This window comes from Elephantulus edwardii, unplaced genomic scaffold (assembly GCF_000299155.1).
Source record: "Elephantulus edwardii isolate Elephantulus edwardi_28Jun2011 unplaced genomic scaffold, EleEdw1.0 scaffold00022, whole genome shotgun sequence".
Taxonomy (NCBI): Eukaryota; Metazoa; Chordata; class Mammalia; order Macroscelidea; family Macroscelididae; genus Elephantulus; species Elephantulus edwardii.
In genome coordinates this window covers 11,436,930-11,453,566 of record NW_006399772.1, presented here as the reverse complement: position 1 = coordinate 11,453,566, position 16,637 = coordinate 11,436,930, and the positions used below count along the sequence as shown (strand labels likewise).

The 16,637-nt window shown below is 37.3% G+C and overlaps 1 protein-coding gene across 3 annotated transcripts in view; it reads left to right on the top strand.

The window, feature by feature from the left end:
- Nucleotides 1-16,182, top strand: part of NRCAM (neuronal cell adhesion molecule) — a 103,333-nt gene extending 87,151 nt beyond the window's left edge. For 2 of the 3 annotated variants that reach the window (XM_006882637.1, XM_006882639.1), the window contains 3 exons: nucleotides 2,036-2,167; nucleotides 3,711-3,789; nucleotides 15,516-15,753. In XM_006882637.1, the coding sequence (XP_006882699.1) occupies nucleotides 2,036-2,167; nucleotides 3,711-3,789; nucleotides 15,516-15,753 (449 nt within the window). Of the gene's footprint in view, nucleotides 1-2,035; nucleotides 2,168-3,710; nucleotides 3,790-15,515 lie in introns of all 3 variants that reach the window. The other variant, XM_006882638.1, reaches the window with a different exon arrangement.
- Nucleotides 16,183-16,637: the final 455 nt, after the last annotated feature.

The window sequence follows — 16,637 nt, the reverse complement described above, 5'->3', positions numbered from 1 at the left end:
ACGGTTCAAATCCATGCTGTGCCGGGGAAGGAGGGACAATCTCCTCCTGTACCAGTCAGATCTGATTTGACGGTACACGTACACAAAAATAATAAAATAAAATTTTATTCTTTTGTCCAGACTTGTGCGAGCTCATTGTCTAGACGTGTTTTCAGGAATGCACGTTAGCATTAGAGCGAAATGGACAGGAGCATTTTTTTCTGCAGTTAAGCAGACACAGGTCAAACCCCTCCTCTTGTGCAAGTTTCTCTCCCCTTCTGAGTTTATACCTCCTGGTTTGATTCCTAATGCCTGCCTCAAATAATTGTTGTGAAGGTTAAATGAGATTGTGGCCCCAGTCCTGTGCCTAGCATAGAGCAAGAGTTCACGGATGTGAGCTGCCAGTGTGATTATCATTGTCTTCATCGTCATGATCATGAGGGTATGTATTTGGAAGCCCTATGCTTCACTTACTCCTGGGAAAGATCCCTACCACTCAGTCCACACACACAAGAAACACCAACTGGAGGTGTGAGAGTCTGTTGGGAACAGATGCTCAGTATTGGATTTGTATCCCCTAGCCTGTAATTTCACTTGTCATTTAATTTCTTTTTTAAAAAACCTACATGCATTGCTCACATTCCTTTCCACATGTCATTTCAAGCATTTCCTTCTTCTCTTACACGATGTAGAGAAAAAGGAGGCAATGAAGTCTTCTTGCTGCATACAGCAGACCCTGGGATACGTGCCGCCATGCTTATATCCTCCATCCAGAGGCCACATAAGCCTTATACAACCGTGTTAAACATATTCAGAAGAAAATCCAGTCAAATTAAAAATGCGATACAAACATGCTGATACAAACATGCCTGCAAAGTGAAAAAAAAGACCTGTTTCCTTGAGTCAATTAGCATCAGAAGAGAAGTAAATAAAAACCTTCTAAGAAAGGATTACTCCCAATTTATAAAAATAAATCTCCATAGGCATGTTTGCATATCCAGTTGATGCTGCACTTTTCCCCATTTCCCTTTGAGTGATACAGTAGAATGATACCAGAAATGCTAATGGTTCTGTGGTTTTCTTGGGAGATTTGCATACTGTGACTGGTTGAATAAGGGTCTTCACGTTTATTTGATTAAAGTAGATGAAAACAACAAAATGTATACATGTGAATGAGTCTTTTCCCCTTGGATCTGTCACTTATTCCAGGCATGGTCCACTGATCGTTTTAAAAAATCTTTGAACATACACTAAGCAGTAACAAAGATTTATTCTTTGACAGCGGACCTGATATTTCAGAAATTTCCAAAAGTCATCCAGAATCCAACATATTTTAAATGTTTGCAGAAGCAAAGGGAGAAAGATATATGCCACAAGAATCAAGTGGAAGCCAATCTCTGTAAACTTGCACAAAAATCACAATTTAGAAGGAAATGGCTAACAGATTATTTGCAAAACAAACATAAGTAGTATTTGGGTGCAAACTGAAGTGTTTTATGGAACAATAAGCCTATTCCTCTTACATGGCTAGTTTCCTTTTTGGTCAGAGAATTTTCAAAATATCTTTAAAAGTGGCATTATTGCAGTGATATTTTAGCTTCCAAAAGTGGTTCCTTTGAAGGAAGAATACTCCATTCTATGTATACATTTTTTTCTGTTCTAATTCAGTGTTATATTCTTATCATTATGCTTAAGAATGTATAATTTGTGAACTATATAATTTTTAGTTGGTTTGAGAATGCATTTACATTGAGAGCACATCGTTAACTTATGTAACACACAACTATGAACACCAGTATTAGCAGGATTTAACATTTTATGTCATTAGCATCCTGATTTCTCTTTTAAAAGCCTGATTTTTTAATGAATGATAAACTTTCAAGGTATTTCTATAGCTACTGATTGATAATTGCCAGATTTCAATCTGAGATTGAATGTAAAGATGATTAAGCTGATAAAAGACTCAGGCTGAGGTGGTGTTTTATTGCAAGGCACTGCAACAGTTCTCGTCTCAGGTTTGACCCGGTGTCACTGACACTGTATCTCTGTTTTCCAGCAATGGCAAGCCGGCAGGTGGATATTGCAACCCAGGGCTGGTTCATTGGTCTCATGTGTGCTGTTGCTCTGCTCATCTTAATTTTGCTGATTGTTTGCTTCATCAGAAGAAACAAGGGTGGTAAATATCCAGGTAATAAAGAAAGATGATAATTACCTTCTATTGTTGCATATTATCCTCTGAACTGAAAAGAAATCATGATTGTAATCAAGCAAATTGCCCTATGTATCTCATTCCAGAACCATGAAATTTTAAAGTTGGACTTGCTTTCCAAACAAGATTTATCATATATATGTTGTTGTTATTGTTGTGTACCATAAAGTCAGATTAGACCCATAGTTGGCTCTGATCGGGGTTTTCAGAGGTTCTTAATGACACACGAGGAGATTGCCCATCCCTCTCCCACAGAGCATCTGGTGGCCTCTAACTGCGTGCCTTTGGGATTGCATATATATGAAAGAAAGGAAGGAAGGTGAGAAATACACACACACACACACACACACACACACACACGCAATCATGGATGCCTAAATAACACATGAAAGCAATGGGAGGGAACTCTTCTCAGAGGAAGTAATACATGTGTATGAATTGTCCCTTGACATCATGGTTTATACTGTTATTTTCCTTCAGCTTAATAGCTTGTACTATTTCATGATACAATGAATTTCTATCTTTTTAATCTGGTCATTTTCCTTCAGAGACATGAAAAATGTATGAAAAGACATATTTACCATGGTAACATGTACCATTAATATGGTTAATGGATTGTTAAAATGGGAGGCTGGAAGAATCTTGTTGTTAGGTGCCAGTGTCGAGTATGACTCATAGTGACCCTGTGAACAACAGATCTGAACCCTGTCCTCTCCTGTGCCATTCCTACACTTCCTGACACACTAGCCTCCTTTGTGGCAGTCACCATATCAATTCAACTGACTTCTGGGATCTACCACTATAACTATCCACATTCCTCTAGTGTTCATAGGGTTTTCAAAGGTGTGTTATTCAAGAAGTGAATGGCCAATCCTGCTTCCTAGTCTATCTTAATCTGGAAGCTCTACTAACACCTGTCTACCATAAGTAACCCTTATGGCCTTTGACACACCAGTGACACAGCATCAGTATCACAGCAACCCACAAGTTATCTCAGTACAGCGAACTGACAGACAAGTGCCATATTAATTAGAACAATGTTCTCTCCAAACACAACAATGTTACTGTTAGGAAAAATCTTAGAAACTTGAAAATATTGCCTTCTTAAGAAATACATGCTGACATGGTTTTTAAAAACTCAAGTTGATGTGTTAATAGATGTCAGAATGTTTCAAAGTAGCAAAAGCATCAAAATATATTCTTGGGTACATAACACAAACCAGACAAAAGTTTGACAGTTCAAACCTACCAATTGCTCAGCAAAAGGAGAAAGGTATGGTGATTGGTGTCCATAAAGTCATATTGCTGTGGGAACCCTTTGGTTGGTTCTATTTTGTCTTGCATAATCATGTTTACTCAGCATACACTTGGCAACAGTGGGTTTGATTTAGGTGTCAATATCATTATTAAACACAAGCTTTGCATAGAATTTTTCTCCACTGCTATGTATCTCCAAGACTTGAAAACCTTTGAACAAGGATGCAAAGGGTCAAAAGATAACAAGTTATTTTGAAAATTTTAGTGAAAGAAAAAGAAGACGCTCACGCTGACCCCGAAATCCAGCCTATGAAGGAAGATGATGGAACTTTCGGAGAATACAGGTTAGCTTCCGCTTCTCTTTTGCTCTTCCTTTTTCAACTAGGTAAGACACAACATTCAGATGTTGTCTATACAATCAGCCTTGGCCAAGTTCCTACTCTGCCCAACATGTGACACTCACCTCAGTCATAAATTTAATTCAGAAACTCTTGGTTGTCTAAAGGTTTACACACTCCTCAGAGTTCAAAAATCCTCGCTTGTTATGAAGACGTAAGATTCCCATCTTAGTCACAGTCTTGGAAAAGCATTTTCCACACTGACATATTTCCCAGGGGTTCTTGCTGTATTGATCAACTTAGCACAGCTGGTTATAAAAATGAAATAACATTAAAGACCCCATGAAATCTGCTGCATGGTGAAGGAGACCTTACCTGTCCTTTCTAAGGCATTCCTTCAGACAGTATTACTCGAACTAATCTTACCTTTGAAGATAGTTTTCCTTAAAACAAATGCCCATACCCCCTGCCCATTACTTATTAAATGATGACTAGCTGTATGCTGTTGTTGTTATTGTTGCTGTTGTTGTTGATTGCCTTCAAGTCGAGCACAATTCATAGTGACCCTATGAACAAAAGGCCTGAAGCCTCTACAATTAAGACATTTCCCAAAGTTCATAGAGTTTCTGGAAGCATGTTATTTAGGAAGTAGATGCCACTCCTGCTTCCAAACCTGTCGTAGATTGTTATTGATTGAGTCACCTGCAATGCATAGGGACCCTATGTACAGCAACTCTGAACCCTTCCCTGTCCTGAGCCAGTCTTACTGATTCCGACACACCAAACCCCGGTTGCCCCAGTTACTGTATCAATCCATCTCATCTGGAGTATTCCTCTTCTGCGCTATCCTTCCACCCTTCCGAGCATGATGTCCTTCTCCAAAGACCAATCTCTCCTGGCCACACGCCCAAAGTAAGTGTTAATTATTAGCAAATATCACAGCCATCTAGGCTCATGGAACTTTGACAGTATAGACTTGACTTGGCTCTGTCATTAAGGAAATATTTTATATCCTCAGTGCTAAAAAGGAGTCATCATGGTGCAGTTAGTTGTTAAAGATAAACACTGTCATCTAAAAAAGTCAGCGATTTGCCCCACTCCCAGTCACTTGAGGGAAGAAAGATGAGACACACTGCTCCCATAAGAGTACTGCTTAGAAAAAGAAAAAAAAGAGTACTGCTTAGGAAGCTCCACGGACTGTTTTACTCTTGTCCTGTTGGGTCACTGTAACTCAGAAGCTACTAAAAAACAATAGGTTCTGTATGATAAATAGTAAGACAAACAAAGAAAACCTCTAAAAATATTCTTACCTAAGTGGTGTAGGTCTTTTACAAAGGAGATAAATGATTATTTTAGGTTTGTTTAAGCACAAAACCAAAATATTTCTTTATTTATTTGAAAGATTGGATGTGGGTGTTCCAAAAGATTCTTCTACTTACAAAATGCTTTCACATTAGCAATCTTAATTATTTTTTCCTTTTTATAAACCTCATTTATAAAATTATTATAGTTCATAATCTTTTTAAATATTGAGTCTGTGTCAAAAGAGGCTTTCTTTTTTTTATTTATTCTCTTTTATTCCCAGGAAAAATATACGATTTAGGTAAAATAATATATCTTACTATCGTGATTGCCAGATAACACTTAGAGGTAATAAATTATTTGTGTCCATTTCTGTCTGTCTCCAGAGTTCATTTTTGGTATTTTTTTTCTTCAGTATCATGAAAGATGAAGTATGTCCAAAATGAAAAATAGATAACTGATTGAGGAAATACTACAATTATTGTAGTCCACAAAATTGGAGTCAAACCAGTTTCCACACATACCTAAATGTTGTGCTTTGTTGTCTCAGCTGCTAAATTTTCATATTCTGACTTTGACTTCAGCAGAGGTGACTGTCGCTCCTAAGAATTCTCAGAATTTCTGTATCTCATGATACAGAAAGATAATTAATTAGCATTTGTCTTGATGTCATATGTTGACTCTGAGACATAAAGTATATGAAAATTTCCTGCAGTCTCACACCCCAGTCACCCAAAACTTTACCACAGCTGGTTGAAGATACCCAGGGGAGGGCATCCATGTCTTAAATTAGATGAGTAGAAATCTTTATGGGTTTAATTTCTTGTTCCAGACATTTCTCTTCTAAAGCAAATTAGCTGAGAATTATTATATATATAACTTCTTATTTTTAGTTTCTATAGATAAAAGATGATACAGGATTTGTATACCACTCGCTATACTGAATTTTTATTATAGCCTAGAAAAGTATTTTTGATGTACTGATACATCGTCTGATGGAGTGCCTTCACCTCCGTTTCATGTTTAATTGTGTCAGGCAATTGATGTCTCATTTTGTCTCAAACATCAGCTTTCTAGTATAGCATATGAAGCCACGATCTCACGTAAACCTAACTAACTTAGATTAACTATGCTACCCACTTCATTAAGCATGAGTAGAACCTGAACCAGCTTGGATTTAAGAGACATAATTTTACTTTGAACACAGCCATCACTGATTCCTTTAGCTATAACCCTAAATTTCTCTAGATATGCACTTTTTTAATCTACAAAATGAGCCAGTTGTCCATGTATTGGATGGAAGGTTTATTTTCTAGCACTGTAATTTCTGTGGCCTTCTGCAACCTCTTTACTAACAAATTTTAGTAGGATTTTTGGGGTCCAAGGACACTACATAGCAAGCAGATGGTCATTGGCTTCAAGATCACGCTCTACATCTTATTTGGTCATTTTTTTTCTGTATTGGTGTTAATTCATCTATCATGTGTTTGCTGTCTTTATCTTATGCCTTGGTTTCTCAGGAGTAGAACAGTTTGTTAATGCGGGTACATACTTGGAATTTGTGTGTGAGGCGAACACTTATCACATTTGGGATTAACATTGTTTTGGGAAAGTGTCAGCAGAAATAAGGTTCTGCTGTTGTCTTAAAATTGAAACACAACTCGGTCACTTTTTATTAAATGAAGTTCAAGAATCCTAAGGATAATTTCACAAGTGGGCTTAATTCCTCAAATTCCCAGCCTTCCTTCATTACTTATATGGCTCTGTCCTGTGAATTCCTAACACCTGAGAAGGTTTTCTCTTTCGTTTCTTTCCCACTTGAAAAATTCAGGAGATTTTTTCATTTCTAAAATTCCTCAACTAGTGAAAACAGTTCCAACTGTCTATTGCAACAACCCCTACCTCTTTTTTATAATACATCCACATGTCATTACCTTCCCTAAATCGTGAAGGTCCCATCTCTGCATTGTACCTTCTGGAAGTTTTGAGTTCTGCATTATTTATTGATTCTCATGCTTTTTCATCTCAAAAACTAAATTAATATGCTAATCGCACCCAGCAGACATACACACAATTAGGGGTTTTGTAAATGTAAATGAGTTCTATTTATGATTTGCTCATAAACATTCCAGTTCTCCCTGGTTGGCACTATGCCAGAGAATGTTTCCATAGCGCAAAGAGAGATGGAATCTCAATGGCCAAATGATTTTGGGGGTTTGTGTTTCGTTTTTTGGTTTTTGCATATACCATAGCCCTGTGCCCTTGCTCCATCAGCCATCCCTAAGTGTTTATCCTAATTTGGAAGCCTGCAGCTTGCTTTGTCTGTTCCTTTAATTATACAGACAGTAGACTCTGCATCCTTGCTAACATATAGAAAAATCAGAGAAACAATACAACCAACGGTGTAAGTATTGCCTTATTCTTTAGATCTATTCTTTTCAAAATCAGAATGAACAACCATATGCCCATGATACTTGAACTCATATTTACTGCATACATGGAGGCTCTTGTCATGAGAGTCCTGCCATCCATATGAATGTGGTCTTGTTATGTATGCATGCTGACCCATGCTCATAAAGCATGAATGATGCTATGATGTGTCACATGTGGTCTGTACTTCAGATTTATCCTGCTTAAAAAACATGAAATGGCTTATGAGCAGAATAAATAAAAACGGTGTTTTAGAGAAAGGGTTCAGAAAGTGTTTGGGTCATGAATGTCAATAAAACTGAAGCACAGATGGGCCAACATAGGATGATGTCTACAAAAAAAAATCTGATAAGGATTAGCAAACTTTACCCACCATTACAATATTTTCTATATAAATAACACTGAATCAATTGTTCTTGAAAAATAGATCAAATGCCCCATAATGTGTTCTTGAGTTGACAATACATGACATCATAAAAGTAGTTAAGAAGAAACTCAGAAGAGTGTGAGTGTGTGTGTGTGTGTGTGTGTGTGTGTGTGTGTGTGTTTTAGAAATCTCAGGCATTTCAGAAACACTCACAGTCTATAGCATTGCTAGTTCACAGTGAATTTATTCAACCAGATTTGTTGAATGCCTACTGCACGCCAGGCCCTGGGCATGTAAAAACAAACAGAACACAGTCCCTGTTGGGATTTTGTAGTCTAGCAAGGGATACAGCAGAGGAAAGAACAATTTAAGCTTCATGTTAAAAGCACAGTTAAAGGGATTCAACTAAGATGGCAGTTGAATGAGATCCAGAAGCGAAAGGCCCGTGGACAGTGGAAGAAGGCTAGTTCAAGATATCTTTCCAGAGGAAAAAAGGGACTCAGGAGCTGAGTTTCATACTTTAATGTGAACATATCTTTTTAGTGCTCAGACCTCTTTTACAATCAATTTAATAATATGCTGTCAGATTCTCTCTTATTTACTTTGATCATTAATTAAGCTGAAATGGAAGCTTCTAGTAAGCCTTTTCTTTACTGGCCATTGTTCATGACTGTTATGATTGTGTATGTAAAAGTCTGTGAGAACCCACATGCAAAAATCATCATTCATAAGAGATGTTGGTAATGTTGCTTAACAACAACTATATATCTATCTCTATCTCTATCTCTATCTCTATCTCTATATCTAGTGCATGTCTATGTACCTGAAAACAATTGAAAGATAACTTTGTAATGATTTCCATTATAATAGCATAAAAATGTGCTATGGGAGTAAAGTCGACACAAGGGCTCCTGCATGTCCTCATATCGTGGATCTTTTTCAGAGTCTAGTAGTGTATTTCACTGGTTGTCTGTCCTTACACCAAACCACATTGTCTTACTCTTAACCACCACCATCAGTTGTCTTCAAGTTGATTCCAACTTATTGCAACCCTGTATGAATTAAAGTGGAACTCTTCTGCACAGTTTCGTCAATGATATTTTCAGAAGTAGATCTTCAGGCCCTTCTTTCAAGGCACTCCAGTGTACATTCCAGTCTCCAACCTTTCATTAGTAGATGAGCTCATCAACCATTTGCACCAGCCAAGGATTCCATCCCAGTACCATAGCTTCATGATTTGTCTCGATATCTGATAGGTAAAGTCTTTGAACTTTGTCCTTGTCAAGAACTTCTTGATATTCTGTCCCAGTACCATAGCTTCATGACTTGTCTTGATATCTGACAGGTGAAGACCTTTAACTTTGTCCTTGTCAAGAACTTCTTCGATCTACTTGATCCTTTTCATTTACGTATAAATTTTATCATCAACTTGACAAGATCCCCAGAGGAAACCTCTGGGTTTTTGGTTGGAAACAAATTGAATCTAAGGAGGAATATGAAAAAGATTGCTATATTTACCATATTTTCATTTTCCTGTTCATATATGAGAATATATCTCTCTCCAAAATATTGAAGAGCAGCATTTTGCTCTCAGGATATATCCGAGGGTTGGTTGCACCAGTAGCCAGGAAATTAAAAGGCACATTTCAATGGGAAAGTCTGCTGTTAGGGACCTCTCCAAAGTACTGAAGAGCCGTGGTGTCTCTCTGGAGACTAAGGTGCATGTGATACAGGCCATGATCTTTGCAATCACTTGTTATGCATCAGAGAGTTGGACAATGACCAAGGAGGATAGAAGGAGAATTGATGCCTTTGAGCTGTGGTGCTGGAGAAGAGTATTGAAAGTACCATGGACTGCTAGGAAAACCAATAGATTCATCCTGGAAAGGGTTACACCGGGTGGCTCCTTAGAGGCAAAGATTCTGAGGCTCCATCTAACATACTTTGGATATGTTGTGAGGAGAGACCAGTCCTTGGAGAAGGACATCATGCTTGAGAGGGTGGAGGGACAGTGCAGGAGGGGAAGGCCCTTTATGAGGTGGATTGATTCAGTGACTGGGGTAATAGGGATGGGAGTGTCAGAGACAGTGCGATTGGCACAGGGTAGAGCAGAGTTTAGGGCTGTTGTACATAGGGTTGCTATGATTCACAAGCGACTTGACGGCACATAACAACAACAACATATATCTGAGAGCTGGACAATGAATAAAGATGACAGAAGAATCGATGCCTTTGAGTTGTGGTATTGGAGAAGAGCACTGGATAGCCTGTGGACTTCCAAAAGAAAGAACAGTATGTCTTGGGGAAGATGCAGCCAGAGTGGTGCGTGGAGGCGAGGATGGTGAAGCTTTGTCTCTCATGCACTGGACATATAGCATGTAAAAAATATTCCTTGGAAAGATTTCCCTTGGAAGTTATCATATTTGTAAAGTGAAAGGAGGAGGATGAAATGAGATGGATTAACATGGTGACTACAGCAATGGGTTCAAAGCTGTCAGAAATGAAGACATGATTCATGTCTGTTCATTGAGTCACTAGGAGTTGTACTCAACTGAATGGCACCTAACAGCAGCAAAAACAACAACTGCGTTTTCTTTAATAACTCTCCAAGTTTTATTTTTTCTAGAGCCTTGCACATCTTTTTAAAAAAAATAATACTTTACTGTGTTTTCACAAGGTTTACACAGCAGTTTAGGTGCCTATTCAACAATTGTTCAGTGATATTGATGATGATCTTCACAATGCATTAATATTCTCATTATTTCTGCTCTCATTCCATTCTTACACATTTTTAGATTTATTCATATAAATTGATGTTTGTGCTACTATAATGGTAATCAGTTTTTAATTTTCTCATTTTTTATAAAGGCATAGTTATTTAAAATTTTCTTTTATGTTAATATTGCATCAAGCAGCATTATTGGGCTTTTTAGTTAATTCTAATACTTGCCTGTAGATTCTATTGCATTTTTTTACATATGCAATTATGTTGGTTATTAATCATGGTAATTTTTTTTCAATGCTTACATTCCTGTTTATTTTACTCATCACATTGCTTGGTATTTTCAAAGCATCATTGATTAGAAGTGGTGATAACAGTCATCCTTGTGTTATTTCTGGTGTCAAACAGAAAGCTTTTAACTTTTCACCATCAAAGATAGTATTTTCTCTAGACTTTTTCTTCCTAGTATATTAGCATCTTTATCATAAATGGATGTTACAGTGTGCCTTACATGTCTTTCATGGTGATATTGTGATTTTGACTTTTTTTTCTTTTTAGTACTTCAGTTATTATGGTTCAATACAGGAGTTAGTTTTTAATGTTAAACTTGCATTTCTGGAATTCACCTAACTTGGCAACAATATAGTCTCTATTTTGGTATATCTATATATGTGTGTGTGTGCGTGTGTGTGTGTATTTTCCTTATACTTTGTTTGCTCTTTTTCATATTTACAGATGAGATTATCTCTATTTTGTATTCTTCTTAAGTATTTTTGATGAGTGTATATATCAGTGCTGTACTAGTTTCGTAAAGATGTAAGACAAGTGTTTCCCGCACCTATATCAAGCATAACATTCCCTACACTAAATTAACAGCTTCTTCAAGAGCTCATAGTAAGATTAGTTCCATCCTTCCTACAGCTCAGACCAAAAATGAAGGTTTCATCATTGCTTTTCCTTTTCCTCTTGTTACTCCCCATCTAATCCACCAGTGTAGCTCTACCTTGAAAATACAACCATAATCTGATCCTATGTGCTCTTCCACTCCTGTCTAACTCATTCTTGGATTGTTAGAGTAATCTCTCCTAAACTCTTAGAGTACAGTCATCAAACATTTTCTGTAAGTATTTCCAATATGATGGGCTATAAGTTCTCGGCTGTGACTGCTCAACTCTGCTTTGTAACACGGAAGCAGCTACAGAGCAAGATGCATGGGTGGGCAAGATCCAAATCTGACTGTAATCTAAAAAACTGCCCTTCATAGACTGTTCCCAGCCCTTCCAAAATGTAAATCAGATCAGTTGCTCATCTTTTGAAAACTCTCCAGTGGCTCACATCATATTCAGAACTCCAGTAGAATCTTTGCAAAATCCTACAAAATCTTGATATAGCCCTGTTTCCTCCCTTATCTTCACTCCTGTTGCAGTTCTCATTTTCTTTAAGTTCTTCTGTTAGTTTGTTTCATTATATGAATTAGTTTTTAATGTTAAACTTCATCCCTTTTTCATTCAGCTTCAACCACACAAGACCTGTGCCCTGAACATGCCCCTACCTCAAGGACATTTGACTGCTGTTTTCACAGCCAGAGACACTTTCCCTTCAGTTACCCTCCTGAATAATGCCACTCTTTAAGGACCAGCTGTCCCTTCTTGAAGACACTTTCAGTGGAGATCCAATTTAAATTCCAAAAGTCCATTCCCTCCTTGACATGTACAGTCCCTTTTCTCACTGTGTTTTCACTGGAGCACTAATCATCTAACATACTCTATAAGTAATTTTTTTAATTATATTGAGGATTTCTTGTCTGTTTTTCCTCTTACTAAAATGTACACTCAATGAAGGCAGGATTTTTTTAATTAATTAATTTTAATGAAAGTTTACAGACTTTGGATTTCCATTCATTCATTGTTGCAGTTTTTTCCCTGCCCAACCTCCCCCCCTCAGTTCACTCTTATCTTTGAAAAAAGAAAAATTCTTTCATTGTTATACAATCCCTCCCTCCAAGTCTGCTCCACTATGCAACCTAAGTGCCCATCAACAAACGAATGGATAGAGAAGCTGTGGTATATTCACACAATGGAATACTGTGCTGCACTGAAAAACAAAGAACTCATGAAATATTAAAGATAGATGATCCTGGAGGACATTATGCTGAGTGAAATATCTCAGTCACAAAAGGGTAAATACTGGATAGTACCACTGTTGTAAAACAGGACTGACATCAGGGCTGGAGGGAGACCGAGAAAGATAGGATAAATTATGCATACTGCATTGAAACAGATGAGGGAGAGAACTGTTTAAAAGGAATATATGATTGGGTATTGTTTTCACGACGGGAGTCCAGAATGAGGGAAAGCAGGACTTTTAATCCATTTTGTTTGTTCCTATATCCCCAGTGCCTGGAACAAGGCCTGTCTTCAGTTGACACTTAATAAAAATTTATTGGGTAAATGAATGGATGGGCATAGATAATTGAGTCAAAGAAATGCCATTGACTACAATTTTCTATACTGTATTCCTTGATATATTACAAAACAGTTTTACAAAAACAGAATAAGATTAATTACTAGAACTCAGGGAACAAATTTTTTCTCACTATTGAACTCTCCAGTGAAAGAAACATTTTCATCAAGCCACGTACAATAGTTCACAGGATTTATTCAAGAAAAACTTGCAAGAGAATGATTAAGATTCTTAGATATTGCATAAATTATTATTATAATAGGATAGAGATTAGATGTGGTAAAGCCTGAAGTGTCCCAAGAACAAATCAAACAAGATGCTCTGGTGTCTCACCACACGATCCTTAGTGATCCCCACTACATGATATTTATGTAGTTTATTCCCTGGCAAGAACCTGCCCATTGTTGAAACACGTAATTTCTTTTTCTTTTTTAATTTTATTTCATTTTATTTTATTATTTTGTGTGTGTGTACCGTCAAATTTGATCTGACTGGTACAGAAGGAGATTGTCCCTCCTTCTCCAGCAGAGCATCTGGTGGATTCGAACCACGTACCTCTGGGATTGCAGTGCAGTTTCTTGCCACTAGGCCACCAGAGCTCCCCGAAACAAGTAATTTTTAACATCATATATCAGTAGAGGGCTCTCTCTAACAGTGTTATTCACAGGAAATTGTGTTTCTAACACAAAGGCAGTGCCTTTCTAGCAGTTCAAATCCACCAGCAACTCCATGGAAGATGGACAGTGTCCTCCCATAGTGATTTAAGCCACAGAAATCCAGTGGAGGATCAGCTATAACCAGGCTGCTCCCTGGAGGCAAGGATTCTGAGGCTCCACCTAACATACTTTGAGCATGTTGCAAAGAGAGGGACATCATGCTTGGGAAAGTGGAGGGACACTGAAAGAGAGGAAGACCCTGTATGAGGTGGATTGACTCAGTGACTGGGGTAATGGGGGTAGGTGTGTCAGAGACAATACGGTTGGCTCAGGATAGATCAGGGTTCAGAGCTGTTGTACATAGGGTCGCTATGAGTCACAAGTGATTCAACGGCACGTAACAGCAACAACAGTATTAAGTGACCATTATTTCCCAGTCTTAAGAATTTTTTTCAGAAAGGAGAAAAAAGCCTAGATGAAATTACTGGAAAATGAATCAAAAAATGTGTGTAATTTGACCATTTGTTTCTTAGCTAGGAAAAGTGTCTCTCTCTTAAATAAAGCCATGACACAAATTTTTGGGTGAAACACTGTAGCCTTTTTGTATGACAACTTTTTTATTTACACCAGTATGTGTATGTCTCTTCTTTCACCTGGCATTTTTTGCTATAAAAAAGAAAACAAAGTGATGGAGTCTGCCATTGTCTTCTCCTTTTGTACTGAATGTTACCTATAAAAGAGCAGTCTAGTGTGCATGCCTTGTTACAGATCCAAACAGGTGGTTGTTCTAAAGTATGATTCTTATTCTGCTTCCAAATATTGTATTTAGTGAAATCGACAAATAAATAAGAAAACAAAAAAGAATTGTAAGTCTTTTTAAAAGGTGTTCTGGCCAACATAAATAGGCTTCTTAAAATGTATTCTGACCAACATCATGTGTGCATACCACACAGCAGAGAGTAGTAAAGACAAGTGCAGAAAATGTATGGCGCTTTTATATTTTTTTAACTCATTCATATTCTTTAAAATGTATTGGCATGCATTAATTGTTCAAATCTAGGGCTTTTAAGTAAAATTATTTCTCTTTCTGAGTTAATAAATCTTTATCCATTAACTAAAATTCGTTCAGAAAAAGAAATACTGTATGCTGTCAGTATAAGGATTTTGCTTTTCTTCTTAGGCTATTTTCATTTGTTTCTTCTGCATCCTTTTAATGGAATTTGTAGGTCTCTTGAAAGGTAAGGTTGAAGTTTGTGAGTCTAGCCTGCACTCAATAACAAAACTATTTGAAAATTCAGAGTTTTGCTTCACCTTCTGGCTCAAGAGGAAAATATTATTCATATTTCACATTTAACCAAGATCATTTGCCATTCATAGTCAAGAATTCATAGGTACTAAGCCGTTTAATATACTAACTTCTCTACTTGCCATAAACTTTTACCTCTCTTTAGTTCAAAATAGTGATTGTTTTCAACTTCTTCCAACTCTTCCTTTTGTAATGCTTGTGATTATTTCTGATTTGCTTTCAAATCACCAGCCAGAATCTGTCATTGAAGTTGACATGTGCAATGAGAAGCCATCCACTCTATTGAAGACTTCATGATTAAACCATTTCTGCATCTGATTTTCATACCAACCAATCCAATTAGATCTTGTGGGAGGAGCCCCAGACTCCATATGCCCAATTGTAACTTGCATGCATGAGCTTTAAAAAGAAAGAAAATAGGGGGAAAAAAGAACTAACTTTACCCAAATACCAACCATGTAAAAAATATTTTCCTTCTTTTTCCAGTGATGGAGAGTACCAAAGGCCTTCAAAAAAAGGAAGTCGAACACCTTCAGAAAGAACTGTGGACAAAGCGGGCAGTGATGATAGCCTAGTTGACTATGGAGAGGGCGTGAATGGCCAATTCAATGAGGATGGCTCCTTTATTGGACAATATAGTGGTAAGAAAGAAAAAGAGCCAGCGGAAGGAAATGAGAGCTCAGAGGCGCCCTCTCCTGTCAACGCCATGAATTCCTTTGTCTAATTTTTAAGTTCTTTGCCAGTTTCCTTTTCTCTAGAATGCTTATCTTAAGCAACTGGGATTGTCAGTCCTCTCATAACTATGAACATATAGGCAGAAAAGACACTTTCTACTGTATGTTATTATTATGAGAACCGTTAAAGCAAGAATATAACTTGGTCAAATGATATTTTAATGTGAACTGAAGTGAAAAGTGCATACATACTTTTTTGTTCAAAAGTGCGTACTCTTGGTTTCTTCTGAACTGATACAATACTGCAATGCCATCAACAGATCATGTTATTTCCTCTTAAGGACGCAGTTCTATCTGATGCATGACCAATGCCACACCTTTAAAGGACATCCTGTGTCTGTTATTAAAACATGGTTTGATACTTTGTTTATATACTGTCTTCCGCTGAACCCTTAAATATGAATTCCGTTTTCATTGTCAAGAGTGTTACTGTAGTATTTTCTAGAACCTCAATGTCTTTGTGGACATTGCTGTGGAATTTGGTGACTCTATGTCTAGCTGTTGTTAGTCTTTTGGGGAGACTGTTAGGAACAGTGTGTACAGTATATCCTTGCTAAATGAGTTCATTATGACAGTTGCATTTGCTGATGCTTACTGAGATTCTAGTACCTTTGCTCTTTGCTCTTGTTACTTCGTAGCCTTCTTAATCTGCCAGCATTCACAACAGCACAGTGTTCTACTCTTTCCAGCATCTCTATATTCCGTTGTTGCTACTTATAAATACTGGACATTGCCATGCATTTTGGCACTGTGCCACCCTGAAATAACCGAAAACAAGCTGCAAGAAATCAATTTCAAAATATATTCCAGGAGACAAGAGAACATGCCGTGCCTTCAGACAATACACATTCCATAACACGCTGTGTTCTGTATG